Here is an 18,065-nt window from a genome sequence, read left to right as displayed (position 1 = left end):
ATAAGGTTGTAGAAAACCTGTTCTCCAGCTTCATGGCAAAAGCCTCGAAGCTTCACAAGACAGCGATGGCACAACCTGCTGAGAACTACTATCTCATTCTGAAACTGCTTATGTCCTTGAATAACTGAAGATGATGCTCGTTTGATGGCCACGATAGATCCATCATCAAGATGAGCTTTGTAGACCTTTCCAAAGCCTCCAAAACCTATCTCATAGCACTTACTGAATCCTTCTGTGGCCTTTGTAATTTCTTTTAATGTAAACCTTTGAACTCCATTTACAGGTTCCAATATTTCAATCATTCCGGGCTCTGCAGAGTTATTTTCTAATCATGAACATCAATGGAGAAATAATTGGTGACCATAAATGCTTTATCTTTTAATAGATGCATACCAAAAGAAGATGAAAATTGAGAGACATTTTTTCTTAATACTGTTTGTTCTAAAGTCCTAACTTGGTTTGCGGAAAACCTGTATTCGAAAGAATACTCAAATGCATGTCACTGTTTCTCTTTGACTTCTTGATCTTCCATGCACATAGGAGAACAAGAAGCATGACTAGCACAAGAGAAGATGATGCAGTAGCTCCTACTATGACCCAAGTATTCTTTTTCTTGCCGTCTGGAGTAATGTTCCCAGATTGACCTTCATTCATCAAAATAATGTGTCATTCCTGACAATCTATGAATGTCACCAACTTTACAAATAAAGATAATATCCATTGGGTGACCAGTCATTTATGCATTTCTACTATTGTAAATAGTATGCATGCATCTAGATAATAAGAAATGTTAAATTAAATATAGCATCAAGAAGTATCACCAAGCCAGATGTGCATGCAAAAAATAGATGCTGGTCATATAATGGTTTCAGAGAGAGAGAGATGATTTCACTCTTGAAAACAAATGTAGGCTATATGATATTATTCTAAATTATCTCAAGCATTGTAACATTTTCCATTGAGATAAATCCAATTAATAATATGTCAAACAAAATGCAAAAACCTCTAAAAGGAATATGAAGAACTCACAGAAAAAGTACTTACCATTTCCAGGTTGAGAGTAAAAGAACACACAATTAGGTGAGTCCCTACAATATCTCATGTGACTATCCACGTCTGGTTCTAGACAATTCCCTGTATAACTAGATAGACGAACAATAATTTCATTAGTTGAGAAGAGATATATTTTTAAAATCCACGAGTATTAAATAGAAAATATATTAAGTCTACGATGATTTAAATTGTGCAGGCTTTTTATTACACTTAAGACATCCTTAAACAAATGGAAGAAAAATATACTTACAAATATTCTTCTAAATCTTTTGGCTTTGGCCCCATAAAGTAGTTACAACGCAAATTTCTGGATTAAGGAAAATAATAATAATAAATGCCAGTTCTAAATATTTCAATAGTATGAAGATTTTATTACATTGTGAAGTATTGTTTTCTCACAAGAACTAGCAAAATAGATTATGTTGACGTGATAGCTCACATTTTTGCTTTCAGTCCTAAAATCCAGGTAGGAAACAGTCCAGTGAGGTCATTACTATAAAGATCCCTGCAAAATTACATTTTTTCTTAATCAAATAATAATTAACAATTATGAATAACAAGAGGTTGGAATGAAAATAAACCCAAAGGTTTCAGATCTCAGGTTTGAAAGGAAGATATTCTCCCAAAACTTCTGGATAATTGGATTTTTTATTTTTAATCCAACCTTTGGAATGACCTGTAGAGAAAATATTTTTAGGAATCATAGCTGAAAATTGGTGTTAAATGTTAATATTTTTATTATGACTTCATGAGTCATGTTAACTTAAGAAAATGTTTAAAGAAATATGGAGAAATAAATCACTGCTAGGTTTGTAAGTTTCTATTAATTATAGAAGGTGCAAAGAAAGTTAATATTAACATTTAACATTTCTGTGAACTTCTGCAACACATTTACAATCACCAACTGCTTATAAACCTAGCAAATAAATAATTTATGCCTCCATATTTCTTTTACATTTTCATAGGTCGACATATAACAATTGAACTAATAGTATAACTAGTATCATTTTACACCACTTTTGTAAGTCTGCAATCCCTCACCAAAAACAGTCTCTAACGAGTGAGGTAGGCCACTTCCAACATTAGATTAAAAACTAAATCACTTATCAGAAGTATTGAAAAAAAGTCAAAGATGTAATTCTACCCAAATGATATTAATGATTTTGGCTATAGTAGTATGCATATTATGCAAAATATACAATCAGATCCGTAATTGGTCCCTGAAAAGTTAGTTTCAGACTTAACCATACATATCACGAAGACTAGTCATTGAAGTCCATGATTGGGGAATTCTTCCAGTAAAATGGTTGCTATGAAGTGACCTATTAGCAGAAAAAGAAAAAAGTCAGAAACAAAAACTGGTAAAGAGTTTATTTTAAATAAAACGTACATTTAATTCTTATACACCAACCCAAATTTTTTTGATTAACTAGCTCAGAAGAATCATGTATCTTTTCAGAAACAAACAATCTCACAAAGCAATTCCCTAATGCTGATAGCAGTGCCCATTTTGATAAAGTAACTGATCTAGTTCTACATGCAAAAGATATATTACTTATTGATATAAGAGGTTGCACATTTTCAACCATAATTGAAGATGCAATGGGGAGAATGTACTGATGCATAGCATGACCTTGCTGTTTGGTAAATAGAGGTTTATTTCAAACCTATGAATTAGCTGTTTTTCCTCTCCTAGGATCTTAACAAAAAAAAGGAAATAAAGGTTTTTCTGAGAAAACAATTTAATTAACTCCTCAAGTTAAGAACATATAAGGAGAGCATTTGCAACATTGTAATGAATGTTCTTGCAGGAACATGAACACACTCTATGAAAACAACAAACCCAAAACGAGAGAAAGAAGACATATATATTAATTGTTATAACCCTAATCATGCCTTCATCTCATCAGCTATGTCTCAAAGTTAAACTAGTAAAATCAGTAAAGACCCCTTACAATCATATAATGATGGCACTAAGTATTTACTATCAGTACAAGATTACAAAAGCATTTATGCAGGAGTTGCACACATGGTATTATCATATAACCTGAGAGTTATGAGAGCATTTATCGTTGTCTATTACACATGGGAGGTATATTTGCATCACGTCCAACACCAGTTGTGAAATAACTGTTTTAACATATCATGTTTGAAATGAAAGGAAAAAGAGTTGTGTGTATCTTGATTCATTCTCTTGTTGGGCCCAAAGCTGTCTTACCATATGGGTTTGGAAACCATCCAAATTCTTTTTGGGCTTTTAGTGCTTCTGGTTGTGCTCTATGGGTGTGAATTGCAGGCCAGCAGTACCTCAAATTCAAAGTGAAAACAAATTGAGAAAATCCAAAAACGCTTGATCACAAGCAAGTTCAAAAGTTCAGTTCCTTAAATTATCATGCTGACTGAAATGGGGGCAAATAGAAATCTGGATAAAACAAAAATAAATATTTGAATAAATTGGTAACTTTCATTCACATTAACAATTTTCAGATTTGGTAACATTCTAAAATATTACAATATATAAATTCTGATTTGTCCAGGTGTTTGCAGGTTATTTCTAGTTATGGCAATGGCAAATTTAGTTTATATCTCATGGAATCCATGTGTGTGGATTCCATGGTGCCACCGCTCGTGGGCTAACCTTCCAAATGTAGGATAGCGAATTGGAGTGCATCCTCTTCGGTCATTGGGCTGAGTAAAATAGGTGTCCAACTTTTGCAACCAAGCATGCCCTGTGATTTTTTCTGATCCATCAAAGTTTGGAAGTGTTACTTTATTCACCTTATGTCTCAAGTCTTTATTCGGTTGCTTCTTTTCTTTCCTAGGTACCTCATGTCTCTTGGCTTCACAAAACTCCCTAAATATTATAAGTTCCCTAATCTCCAGTTCAAGATTTACATAAGTTCTAGCAATTTCTTCAATGCTATTTGTGGATGGGTCAATTTCTTCTTCCTCCCTTGATATATCTTCCCTAGGTAGGAAAGGGGGTTTGGGTATCCTAGGTGTAAATGATTCATCATTATTCTCCAAATGGTTTGAAGTTATGTCTCTCCCATTTGAGGAATTGTTCTTAAGGTTATTGATTGAATTCCCCATGTTTTTGCAAAGCTTGGAGGAGTGCTTGAATTGTTTTTTCTAGTCTTTCATTTTGGTTTAAAAGGGTTTGATTGGTTTGTTCCATGAAAGTTCTCATTTCATTGCCCAATTGCTCACCCATGGTGGAAGTAGTTCCCCTTCTTTGGTAGGTTTGCATTGACTACCCTTCACTGGATGACAGGATTAAGCTATGATACCAATTGCAATGTCCCAATCTAGTGATTACCATTTGGGAAAATATAATGTTTGGCATATTTGTTTATAACTTTATAGGGAGTTGGCTAGGCACACTGGACAAGTTGTGTGTTACGCTAAACCTCTATCTCCAAGAAGGATTTTCTCTTCAAAACAAGCAAATTGCGTGTTCCCAAACAAAAGAGGTTTCTGTTTTAAAGGGAGCTTCATATTTTCAAGGTTGCTGGTCACATTGGGGGTCACTAAGACATTTGCAAATCTTCAAAGGTATGTTATTGGTTGTACATGCAAGTAAATGTCTCAAAATTCATTCATCGTTGCAAGTTGTGTAGTGTAAGTAAGCCAAATGATAGTAAGTTGGAGTCGTCTGAATCATTACCAGTACCTCTCTAACTATGGGAGTGCATCTCCATATATGTTGCCAGAGGATTAGCCATGTCACGAAGAGGATATGATTATCTCTTGTGGTAACAAACCATTTTAGTCAGACGTGCATACACATTCCATGTGACTCTTAAGGGTAGTGATGAAGCTGAGTTCTTTTTGAATGTGCAGTTTCACTTGCAGTGGCTTGAAAGTATCATTAGACCATGACACAAAGTCTTTGGGAAAGTTTCAGTATGCTTTGTAGGAAAACATGGATACCCAATAGAAGAGATCAGCCACTTTTCAAACAGTAAATGGTGAATCAGACATTTGTGCAGCTTTTGAAAGGGTATAATCAATAGCAATCCTAAGACATGGGATAAAAATTTGGCATACATATCACACTCTTATACAGAGCAGTTCATATTTCAACTAGCCTGTCAACATTTGAGGCATGGTTTGGGCTCCCGATGCCTAGTCCCTTGGATGTTGTCTTGGGACAGCCACGTAAGGATAAAGAACAGGTCAGAAGTTCAAAAAACAAGAAGCTCATTGAAAGAGTCCTGTAAATTCATCTCCATGTTCAAGAGAAGTTAGAGTAAAAAGCTAAGTACAAGAAGAGATGTGACAAAAATTGAATTGAACATAAGTTCAAGATTGGAGACCAAGTTTTGTGGCAAGCAAAGAAGCTCAAGCACTTAAGATATGGCCCCTTTCAGATTCTGCAACATGTGGGCAAGAATTCATTTTGCCTTGATTTGCCTCCATACATGAAGATGTACACAATGGTGAATGCTAGGAACCTTTAATTGTTTGAGACTTTGATTTTTGATGAAGAAGGTTTGTTGTTGCCTCCTATTGATATTGTTACTCTACAAAATCAAAAGGAGCTAGAGGTTGACATTCTCCTCCAAATGGAGATAACTCGTAAGGGGGCACATGAAACTCAGATAATTAGACTGAAGGGATAGTTTCCGAGCATGGCAAAATGGCATAGAACCTAAGCTTTTGTGGACCAAAAGCCTCCTAATTGGGAAGATGTCCTCCAAAATCAGATCTTGACCGTGAGCAAAAAGTCAGTTGTCATCATTATCAACCAAGAAGGTGTTGAAGAACTTTGAAGACTCAAAAAACCTTGCAGACAATGGTTTCAAAGTGAACTAGATATTCCACCATATTGAAGATAAGTTTCCAATTACAATTTTTGGGCTAGAGCTCGGATTCAAGGGTTCAGTTCGTGGGTTCGGTCAGTTTTTTGGGGGGGTTGGATTTGTCCATACAAAAACATATAAAAATAAAAAATATATACATATATGCAGCAGTAATTAAGTTCAAAATACACCACTATGCTAATATTCAAATAACATAGCAAAATACACCACCATATTAATAGTCAAAACCCAACAATCATGATATATATTAAAGTTTTATTTCAAATAACATAGCAAAATACACCATCATATTAATGTTTTAGTTAAAAATAATAATGTCAAGTGTCAACAATCAGTCATCACTGATCAAATATCATATGGATCATCAAAAATATCATCATCTTCCATATTGGTAAATTAGAAGAACCACAAACAGTGCCACTGGCAGTGGTAGTGGCACTAGCACTGGCACTAGCAATGGCAGCAGTACTAGCATTCTCAGTCTCATGGTCACTAGGTAGCTCGTGGTCATCATCAACTCCAAGTGCAACAAGGCAGGAAATTGAATCATCCAACTCAACATGCTCTAGATCAATATCCCACTGCCTTGTCTCACCTTGTTTGTAGGAATTTTCATTGTGTGAGAGGAGACGCAAGTTTGAATGCACAAAGACCAAGTCCACCTTTTTGGAGTGTAGTCTATTGTGATTTATTGATTGGATAGAGTATGTGCTCCAATTCCTCGCAGATGAAGATGAACTAGCAAACTATCAAGATTTTGAAATTAGTTATAAATAAAATTAAACTATTAATAAAACAATAAACTTAAAAGCAAGATAGAAGAATTTTTTTAATAAAACTAAGAACTTACTTGCGATAAAATTTTGATGGCAAGACGTTGTAGGTGCTAGTATGATTTGCCATGGAAGTACCACCAACTATGAGCATCAACCCCATACTTGTCCCAAAGAGCTTCAAGACCACAATCATTTGTGCTTGCAAAAATCATGATTTCAGTCCTCACTGCAGGTCGTGTGTCACGGTGAAAGAGTCTGTGAAGAGCTGCCTTGTACCATTTAAGAGGTTGTAGGTGTTGGTATGATTCGCCATGGAAATGCTACCAACTATGAGCGTCAACCCTATATTTGTCCCAAAGAACTTCAAGACCACAATCATTTGTGCTTGCAAAACTCATGAATTCAGCCCTCACTTTAGGCCATATGTCATGGTGAAAGAGTTTGCAAAGGGCTGTGTTGTACCATTGTGCAACTTAGGGATCTCTATATGGGGCAACTCTTGTGCCAGTAGGGAGTTGTTGACTATAATACTTGGGACTCGATGCAAAGGCAAGGAGATGCAATGAAGTGGTCATTTTGTTCCATCTCTCCACCATGATTTGTTGTAGTTCTATGAAGAATTTTTCTTCAAGATCTTGCTCTTTTTCATTTACGATGACTTTCATCTTCTCAATCATTGAGTCGATGCCATCATATACCTCACCCAACCAAGGCCTATCCATGTCAATATAACGGATCATGCTCAATATAGACTTAGTGAAACTCAAGAGGTACTCAGCACAATCCCACCAAGAGTCACTCACAAACCTTCACATGTCGTCTCAACAAAAATATGTTGGAGGCAAAATGGGTCCAAGCAACCTATTTCAAAATCAAAATAATAAAAAATTAAAATTAAAATTAAATTAAAAAGTTTACTAAAGTAAAACATATTTATTATTTATCTTACCTTCAACAGCTCCAATCTCTAGAATTGTCTAAATATGCCTTGTGACATGGTGGTTGGTGATGAACATTTGGATCTCCTCATCAGCATACACCTATTTGATCCATTCAACTTTGTTGCCAATTTTTTGCAGCACTAGGTTGAGTGAGTGTACAACACAAGGTGTCAAAAAAATATGGTACTAGCGCTCCTCAACCAATAACCTACCAGCCCTACAATGTTTGGCATTGTCTGTTACAACTTGAACAACATTTTAAAGGCCAACTTCCTCAATGGCTTGGCAAAGAATATTAGCAATAAAAGGACTGTCCTTCACCTGCCCTTCACAATGCATTGCTCTCAAAAACATTGCCCCTTTAGGGGACACTGCAATAACATTGATCAATGGGCAATTTCTTGCATCTTTCCATCCATTAGATATGATGGATACCCATGTTTTGACCTATGAATCCTTGATGGGATTCATGGAGTCCTCTACATGTTTCACCTCTCTATCCAATAAGGAAGTACACACCTTCTCATAACCCAGGCCCTTGAACCCCTTTGGAGCCTCACTAATTAATCTCACCATTTTTTGCCAATAAGGTGAGAGAACAACTTTAAATGCCAATCCATTAGCATAAATACATCTAGCTATGTCTTGCTCGGCGATGGAGAGGCATTCAATCCTTTCTTAGTCTTACTCTTTGCCAAAGGATGAGTAACTCTAGCTATTTTCCATGTTGCTTCGTTTGCTTTTGCATGCTCTTCAATATATGCCAATACGTGTTCCTTTGCAAGAAGGCCTTTACCTTTTGGCATGCCTGGACAAAATTTGATGCCTTGATGAGAGATAATACACAAATGTATAAGTTGTTATATCGTACTTTGCAATGAGAACAAATCCAAGTGAAGCCTCCTCCATCTAGTAGTTGTTGTACCATTTCCACATATTTCCAAAGGGGAGAGTGTGGGTCTGTTTTAAAGTGGGGCTAGCTCCCACAACTAGAAACATTTGCCATTTTGATACCTAACACAAGTAATTCTATAAACAATATGGATAGGCACAAAGCTACAAACCAAAATGAAAAAACAAAACAAAACTAGAGAGTTAACTTCAAATTGTAAAAGAATGCAACGAAAAATTTAAGAAAACAACAAAAAACCTACCTCTTTTGTTGAAATCTTCCTCTTCAATGTCTTTGGAAACAAATCAACACTTGCAACGGCATACGAATAGCACAAGAACCGGCTTCAAGCATGCAACAATCAATCTTCAACTCTCTTTGAGCAATGGCAAGCAAAAAAGAAAGTTCAATAAATGTAGTAAAATAGTTTTGTTTTTCATTCTATTGAGAATAAATGAAATAGGTTTTAACTTTTTGTTGTTATTAGTGGTCAAAGTATGGTTGAGGGGGTCAAAATTACCTTTTTGGCAAAAAAAATACTTAATAAAATTTTTCTTTTAAAAAATTAAAAAAAGGCAAATTCTTTCTAGGTTCGCTAGTGGAGGGCAAAATTCTTCTTGGGTTTGGCAGGACCGCAAATTGTGGCTCAGACCCTACCCGCACCCACAATGAACCGTTTCCGGAACCAGACCCAATTCGAATCGGACCGAGACTCGAGGGGTTCCATTGAAAGACATGGTAATGCAATTATATTATATTATTAGATCATAATAATATTATGATAATATAATTATAATAATCAATATAATAATATATTGTAATTGAATTATAATTATTATATCATATCATTGCTTGCTTTGAATATATATTAAAAAAAAGAGAATGGAAACAAAAAAAAGGGAGCAACGAATAGGGTCAACATCTTGCTATGCACGCCTTGCCAAACAGGGGATTGGTCTGAAAGATCCTCTCTACTCTAGTGATTGGAAATTCTGATTTTTTGGGGGGTTTTGCCGTACAAATCTGGTCCAGATCTGAGATTTTCTGAGTTGTCCTAGAGAATATAAAATAATCTGAATTTTTTAATGAAGCAACTCCTCAAATCTGATTTGTAATAGCAGTTTTGAGATCTCCAAATTTCTGCCTGGAAATGGCTCCCTAATCCCTACGTCCAGCTAGATAATTGCTACAATCAACCAATGGGAGGTACGGCAGGCTTGGTATGCTGGTGGTGATGGATATATGGGCCCAAAACAACCCAGATCTGCAATCTGATCCTTAAATCTGCTCTCCAAAATGTCTGATCCACTGATTTCTGCTCAATTGTGAATTCTGAATGAATTCACCCTTCAAGGAATGTTGGGGTTTCTTCCAATCTCCAGGGAGTTTTCGCTCCCAAAAACTTGTTCTGCTGCTGAAACTCCTCCAGAGCTCAAATCCAATTTGCTGTTGTAAAAATGAATGATTGAATAATGAAATGATGCCTCCTCATGTTGCTTTATTGACTCCCAACCCTAATCAAACCTTTTAGGGTTTTCACTTTATTTAATTTATGTTTATTTTATAAACTTATATCACCTCATTAAGATCGAACCCCTTATGACTCCCTTACTTATAATAATAAGTTGTTTTATTTAATAGTTAGCCTCCTCTAGAAGGTTCGAACTTCTTGAGCGTCTTATTCATCATTAGCAAAAGACAGCCTTTTAAAAACAACTTTAAGTTGATGCCTCCTAGGGAAAAGTGCCATGGGGGTCACTTTATAAAGTATTATTTAATTAACATCACTTTATTTTATTAGAATAAATTATTAAAGTAATAACTTTAATATTTCATTTTTATTCTTGAATCCACCACTTGGTTTACCAACTGAAAAACTGAAGCTACTATCCATACCAAGATGATGTCTAATTGTAGCGGCCCCCACTGCCAGTCAACTCCTACAAAATAGGGATTCTCCTTAAAATTAGGAGATCATCCTTGATTGCCCAAAATGGCTCATAAGGCCTTCTACCACATTCCACTAGCTCTGGAAAGGTCAACAAGCCGACCGCCAGTACCTTCCTAGAAAATAGGGATCTTCCCTAAAAAATAGGAAATACAACCAAAACCTCCAAAATGGTCCCTTGGGTCCCCTGTTGCGTTCTGGTCAACTCCTAAAAATAGGACACCCTCCTAAAATTTAGGAGATTGCCTCAAACTGTCTAGAATGGCTTATAAGACTCTACGTTGGTCCACAAGCCTCAATATAGGACCCCTTTCCACTCCACTCGACTACGAAAACTTGATGATAGGCCAATCCCTATTGAATTGCCTGTCACCTAGGGAGGGGACATTACACGGTCCGATGAGCCACAAGCCCCTACGGCTTGCAAAACTATTGTGGGTACCATGGCTCCATGGAGGACCAACGACTCAAAAAAAGCCTTTGCAATCTCGCTTTTGTCATCATTAAACTTTTGGAAACCCTAGCAACTTATTTCGGATTTTAACGCTTTACACACCAAAAATTCTCTAAAAATCACAAGTCAACATGATTTAAATAAAAATCGTGATTCCATGGAGGGAAAAATCGGCAAACCTGGTGATTTTCAATTTTTATGATTTTTTCACAATTTTTGTTTTATGTCATGTGTGCCAACAAGTAAAAATAATGGTGCAAGAAAGCACCCTATCTATTAGATGTGTGTGGACCATACACAAAATACCATTAACAATATTGGATTAAAAGCATCACTAAATGAAGTGTGTGTTGTCCTCATTTTTATTCTAAAAAATGAAGGACCATTACATGAAATTTTTGTGAAAAAATGAAAAACAATTACTCTATGGAACGCTTCCCGAGGCAGAATTTCGACTAATCCTTGGACTAGCTTAATCCTCAGTCCATCCTCAAACTACGTTTCGAATTCCGTCAAATTCTGGGTTCGTTTGCTATGTCTTTCCTTCAATTTCGGGTTTTAAAATCCCAACTGCAGGTGGAGAATTTTCTTCAAACTGCAAGTTTTAATGATGTCCATTATGTTGGTCTTTGTAGGGGAATTTTCAGCTTATTACATGTGCACTTTTATACAAAGATGAATACTTGTAATTTGTTTTAAATTTACTTTGTTGTTTTTATTATTTTTATTGTTTTTTGGCTTTTTTAGTTAAAATAGGGATTTTTTGGTTAAGTTACAAGTAAACTTGTAGTTTTCTCCAAAAACCCCTACTTTAATGGTTTTTACATGTAATAGGGATTTTAAACCCCTATTACATATGTGCAAGTAAGTTATAACTTGTTGTAGGGGTTTTATTTCCCCTTTACAAGTGCATAAAACTTGCATCTCTCTCCAAAAATCCCGATTTTGCCTTCTAAGTGAAAAAGTGACAATTTAAAACTTGCACTTTGTCTCCAAAAACCCGATTTTGCTCATAAAGTGCATTTTTGACATTTTAAACTTGCTATTTGGCCAAAAAATCTCGATTTTGCCCAACATGTTGAAAAAGTGAAATTTTAAACTTGTTATATCTTCTAAAAAACCCGATTTTCATTGTTTCAATGCATTTTGAACTTGTTATTGGTTCCAAAAAACCCGAATTGCAAGGAAAAACGTTTTTTTTTAAGGATTTTAGGCAAATTTTTGTGGAGATTTTTTGGGAGATAGAAGGCGTTTTTGATTCCTCCCTATTTTTATGTATTTTCAAACACCTTTCACGCCACATGGAGGTTAAGATTGCTGATTTTTAGCTTTATAACAGCAGCCACGTTTTTTCAAAAAACCACTTTTTTTTGCCATTTAGAATGCCACAAATCAGCAATGTTATGAATCGTTTTGGCTTGGTATGCTAAGGCGTTGAGGTTAGAAAGAGTCTTGGCCATTTTCCATGCCATTTATCATGCATTTGCTGCCACGATTTTCAGTTTTGGGCATTTTTTCAAAAACGTGGCTAAGGTTTTGGAATGCGGTTAATTTCTTTTTAAGAGTTCTCCTTCCTTCTTTCAAAGATTGATCATCTTTTTGAAGAAGGCATTTTCAGTTTGAAGCAAGGTTTGATTTATTTTCTTTCTTTCTTTCATTTCTTTGTTTTCTTGTTTTTCCTTTCTAGTTGTAAATATGTTGGTTCTTCCCCAAAAATCGGTTTTGTGAGAAAGATTTTCCCCTTTGTAAAATTGCATTGTTCTTCCCCCTTTTCCCTCTTTACTTGTATTCGGGATTTTAAATCCCGATTACAAGTTGGATGAAAATAATTGTTCTTCCCTTACGGATAAAAGATTTAACCATCTTTTGTTGAAATTCCAAGTTGCAAAGATGAGAAATACCCATCCTTTCAAAATCAGGTTTTTGGAACCGGATTGCATGTTGAAAGTTCTTCCCATTTTCTTGAAGATGATCTTCCCAAAATATTTTCATATTCATTTCCATCATCCGTACATACCATTTCATCCACTCATTTCACACCTTCATTCATTTTTCCCATTTAAAGTCTTCACCTGCGGTCAGCCATCCAGAACCTGAAATTGCTCCAAAATGCACTCAAAAAACACTTGTAAATGAGTTTTAAAGGTCCAATTACAAGTGCAAACTTGTAGTTACCCATTACACATATGAAGTTGCATGTTTGTTCCCCACAATTGCAAGTTAATGCTCTTGTTTTCCCCACACATGTAATGCAACTTCCAAAACCCGAAATTCACTTGTGAGCCCATTTTTGCATCAATTTCTCTCTTCCCTTGTCAATCCGGTTTGCACACACAATCTACCAAATCAATGGATTAAGGCATGGGCCTTATTTTGCAAGTAAATTTCAAGAAATGGAGGACGATACAAAAAAGAGATACAACAACAATTCATGGTTGCGAGCATAGAATGCTTTCAAGACAAAGATGGTCATGACATGAAAAGAGGAAGGCAACCCTTTCCCTCCTGAAAAGATAGTACTACCCCAAGCAAGAAGACAAGGATGCAAGTTCTCATTCTGGTTCAAGATGTCTTTACCAATCCAGAATACTTCAACTTCTAGCATCCTGAAGCGACATGAAGATCATCACAGACAAAGGATGATGCAGTTAGAGTCGTGTCTTTAGACACATGGAATAGTTTTAGTTATGCATTTGTAATTTTGTTTTGAGAAGTTACATGTAAAAGTATTTTTTGTAAAATGCAAGTTACACATTACTTGCACTTTTGTAATTACATGTAAGACAACTACAAGTTGTGTCCAATTAGGACTGTAGTTGGAATAAGTCTTAGTTAGTTATTGAAGTCTTAGTTAGTTATTGAATTAGTCTTGGTGGTTGAGAGAATCTCTCAAGTTAGTTAGGATCCTCCCACCTTTTTCTCAAAGCTCCTCTTCTATAAATACTTGAGGGGTCTATTGTAATTTTTATCTTTTGGAAAGCAACCAAAAACTCTGCCAAATTTACAGCAAGAAGTCTTTGAGCTTATGTATGTGAATTGAAAGTTTTGAAGAATAATAAAGAAGGATTACTCAAGTTTTGAGTCTTTGAGCTACATGTTTGAGTTTGAATCTCTTTATTTCTTCCATGCAAAGTGTTTCTAAAGGAGCTTAGTCTAATCTGATTTGGAGTCTTTGAGCTGCAAGTAGAGAAGATTAATTAAAATAGGAAAATCTCTAGAAGGAGCACCAAGTCTTTGAGCTTGCGTCTATTCTTGAGGAAAAATTATTGTTCGATAAGAAATAGCAGCAAGTCTTTGAGCTTGCATTAGTTCTTGTCTTTGTGTTGAAAGAATAGATTATTCCAGTCTTTGAGCTGTTGTCTTTTATTCGTTGTAAAATTTAGTATAGCAAAGGGTAGATAGGACTTCCAATAGTCAAGTCTTTGAGCTTGATATTGCTATCCCATCCCGAAGGAAGTGACGGGAGTCTTTGAGCTTTCAGGAAACTTCATTTTCTTTCTCTCGTTTTCATTTGAAATTGTTACCATTATTATACATTTTCTTGCTATCACTTTTCTAAGGAGAGAAAAGGATATAGGCTTCCTTGAAGAAAGAAGGAAGACTGTTGTCCCATCCTGTTTTTATTTCAGTTTTAGATAGATAGGGGGAGCCTTCCCTTAATTAGGAGAGTTTCATACTCACACACTGTGGTTGAAGCCACAATTTTGTTTGCTTTCACGAGTGTACAAAATTTTCAACCAACAATGTGCACCATCAAGTTGTGAATTGGTACTAAAACCTGTCCATATCAATATATCAAGAATAAATCCCAATCAAACTTATAATAATCTTTTCCAAAGTTAGTATTTAGCAAAAAGGAATCTTGGTTGATCTCCACTGGCAACTCCCGACATTCCCATGTGGTGACCATTGTATTGAAGATGATGATGGTTTTAGCATTGCTCATATGGCTTTGGCTGCAATATTTTGGACATTATTTTTTAATTCTCAATGCTAAAGCCCTATCCAAGATATTGTTAACAACATTAAAAAACAAAATTGACTGCCAAATACAAATATTGTATTTGGCAACATTCTTTAATTTCAATGAGTCCCTGAAAAAATGCTCCAAAATCCTTCCCTCCTTGAAAAATCATTGGGCCATTTTTAGAAGATCTTCACCAATCATGTTATGTAACACCTTTAAAGAATTCACACAAGGCTAGGGGACAAGAATCAAGGCACCTCTACATTGGGTATAGGATAGCAATGAACCTTCTAAATTCTATATTGATGATAGTGATAAGGAATGCAAAGACTTGTGGATCCCTAGAAGAATAGAAAGATAATGAACCCTCTAAGGATAGCGATGAAGAATTCAAAGATGATTATGGATCTTTGGAAGCCTTATGGAATTCTGGAGAACTTATAGGAGATTGTGAAACATGCTTCACCTTTACTTTTGAAATACATTTTCCCTTTATCCTCACTCTAGTCTAGGTAAGGAGGCTAGAAAGGAATCTATAAAATGTTGCCTACCAAAGTAAAGAAGAAATTTCATGTAATGTCCCCTTCCCAGTTCTAGATTAATGAATGGAGTCTTAGCCTATTTTGGAAACCCGTAGGCTAACCAAAGACTAAATTAGGGTTTCTGTCTTCGGGAAGGTTTTCGAAGAGGTGTTTGCAAGAGTTCTACAGTTTGCTCTCTGTATTCTTTCTGGGTTTTTCATGAGCTTCAGGATGGTATAACATGCATTACAATCAAAGAAGATTTTTTAATTTACTATTTTTAGTAAATTGCGACAAGTTGACAGTTGTTTGCTTTATAGGGTTTTTTGAGAGCTCTAGCGTGGTTTGACATGCAAATTATTTGGAGATGATTTCCAAACTTACTATTTTTAGTAAGTCACGACGGCTACTCAGAATGTGGTAAAAATCACTTTGGAAACACTTACTATTTTTAGCAAGGGTTTAGCTGGTCATTTCAGATGGCTATTTCCGGCAGGTCAGTTTGAGCGGTTTCTCTTCCAACATTTTTGGAGCTTGTTTTGGCAAATTAAGTATTTGATGAAAAATGGTGTTTTAAATTAAATTATAACTTATGGCAAAAGTTGGACGATTTATTTAAGAGGGATTGTTTTAAGTTATATTGATATCTAAAAAAATTTCCTTAATTATATGTGGGCGATTCTTGGTTGAGGAAAATATTTTATAAGTGAATTATTAAGGCAAGATGGGCGCCTTAGGCAGAAAATAAGACAATTTTATGATATAATTCACTTTATTCTTTGGACGCCATAATACACTTTATTGATGTATTTTTTATATAGCGTATCTGCCACCATGTGATGGGCGATTTGGGGAAAAATGAAATGAAATGCAAATTAAGGAAATTGGAATGTCGTTGTTTAATCCCATATTGGAGGAAAAGAAGTTCGATTTGAGGAGGAAGTTATATATATATGTGCCTTGGCCTTCAATTGAGACTATTCATGTTTATATGCAACGAAGTGTTGCCAGATTGGTGCCAATTGAGCTTCAAAGTTGAGAGCTTCCTAGCAACGATCAGTTTCGTGCTTGAGAGATAGCACCTAGCTGGTCTATTGAGACTATCTTTCATCCAGAGAGATAGAGTGAGCTCATAGAATGGATTGTGAGCCTATTTTTCAGTAATTTGAGTGTTTTGGTGTGTTTCCAGCTTGCTGGTTTTGGGTGTGGCTGTAGCTTATTTTAATTCATAACTCTCTATCCGTTTATCCATTCATTCTGGGTAATAGCTCGTTGGAAGCCCCTCTGCAAGGCGGTTCTTCATCTGGAGGCTCGTATTATGAGGTGGAATGTGTAATTTTTCATTGCTGGTCGATTTTCCTTGCTGGCCATACCATTTCAGCCTTGCCCTTCGGCTGCAAGCAGAATCATCAGCAAGGTTTGATGTGGTTGTTGGGTTGGGGTTTGATCACCTTCTCCCTAGCCTTCTTTCGCTGCTGATTTGGAGCTGTTGGGTGGAGTTTTGAGAGAGTTATGGGCATTTCGGTGTTGCTGGTTCATTTCTGGTATTGTTGGTAATTCATTGCAGACTTGGTTAAGTGTGTATTTGGCTAGTTATTTCAAAGTTATCTTATTGTAATTCCTTGGAGTAGTTTCATTTCTATTTAGAGATTGAAATCATATTGTACTGACAGTATTTGCAAGATAAAATATTGTAAGACCGATTCAATAGTATTGAACAATCCATCTCTCTGCGATATACTCGTATCACCCGCTGCATAAGTGGAAGAGGCTCGCTTAGCCGCCTATTTCTCTATTTTCATGTACTCCAGTCCTCCCATTGAATAAGTGGTCAAGTGATTGTTTGATGTTCTCCGTCTTCCTGCTGCATAAGCGGTCGAGTGATAGTTTTTGTTTATGCATAGTCCTCCCGCTGAAAAGTGGTCGAGTGATTGTTGTGTTCTATCTTTGTTTGGCTTGTAAATTGGCTGGTCATACCGCCAAGGAGTTGTTATTTTCAACTGTTCTTACTTTACCTGCTGAAAAGTGGAAGTGACTGGTTTAACCGCCAACTGTATCGATCATGATATTTCTTACTGCTAATATTAACGGGTGGTGATCTTGTGTTAAAAAAATTGAAAAAAATTGTGGGGGACATTTCATTTCATTATACTCCAAAAAAGAATGACTAAAAGAAATGATTTTACACAAGTGGTCTATGCAGAGAAATAGATCAGACTATATCTTCCTCAACCTCTCAATAATTAAGGTTTGCTTACCCTCTCATACTAGTAGAATCTTGCACATCTTGGTGGTTGTTCTTCTTTCTTGTCATAACAATATTTAGCTTCTTCAAGGAAGAAGGCAAGTGATTAACACTGGAGCTTTCACGTTTTATTATTCTTGTATATCAATTTTTTATTTTCTCAATCTTTTAGGTGGCAAATAATTGTTGCTTTCCTAGAGTGATCCTTGATGTCATTCCACTCGTGGAATGTAAGACCTTGATTCATCATGATCCTTTTTTGCAATCATGAATACTGAACTTCATTCTCTACTTACTTCAATTACTTTTATTCAATATGCTTGGGTGAGTGTTGGCATTTATATACATGATATCTAAATGCTTGTAGACCTAAAGCGAGAAAGACCTCTCCCCCAACACCCACCTCTCATTCAAAGGTTTTTTATCATTTTATATGTTCTTC

At 35.8% G+C, this 18,065-nt stretch overlaps 1 protein-coding gene across 5 annotated transcripts in view; it reads right to left on the bottom strand.

Annotated features, from left to right (window-relative positions):
• LOC131054819 (LRR receptor kinase BAK1) overlaps positions 1–18,065 on the bottom strand; it is a 199,366-nt gene that overhangs the window by 109,142 nt on the left and 72,159 nt on the right. For 3 of the 5 annotated variants that reach the window (XM_057989459.2, XM_057989438.2, XM_057989430.2), the window contains 6 exons: positions 2,304–2,375; positions 1,493–1,558; positions 1,304–1,360; positions 1,045–1,142; positions 471–644; positions 18–325 (listed from right to left, as the gene is read on the bottom strand). In XM_057989459.2, the coding sequence (XP_057845442.2) occupies positions 18–325; positions 471–644; positions 1,045–1,142; positions 1,304–1,360; positions 1,493–1,558; positions 2,304–2,375 (775 nt within the window). The remainder of the gene's footprint in view (positions 1–17; positions 326–470; positions 645–1,044; positions 1,143–1,303; positions 1,361–1,492; positions 1,559–2,303; positions 2,376–18,065) is intronic. The other 2 variants (XM_057989446.2, XM_057989454.2) reach the window with 2 other exon arrangements.

This window comes from Cryptomeria japonica, chromosome 2 (genome assembly GCF_030272615.1).
Source record: "Cryptomeria japonica chromosome 2, Sugi_1.0, whole genome shotgun sequence".
NCBI lineage: Eukaryota > Viridiplantae > Streptophyta > Pinopsida > Cupressales > Cupressaceae > Cryptomeria > Cryptomeria japonica.
Note: the sequence above shows the minus strand (reverse complement) of the source record. Positions and strands in the feature narration are given on the sequence as shown.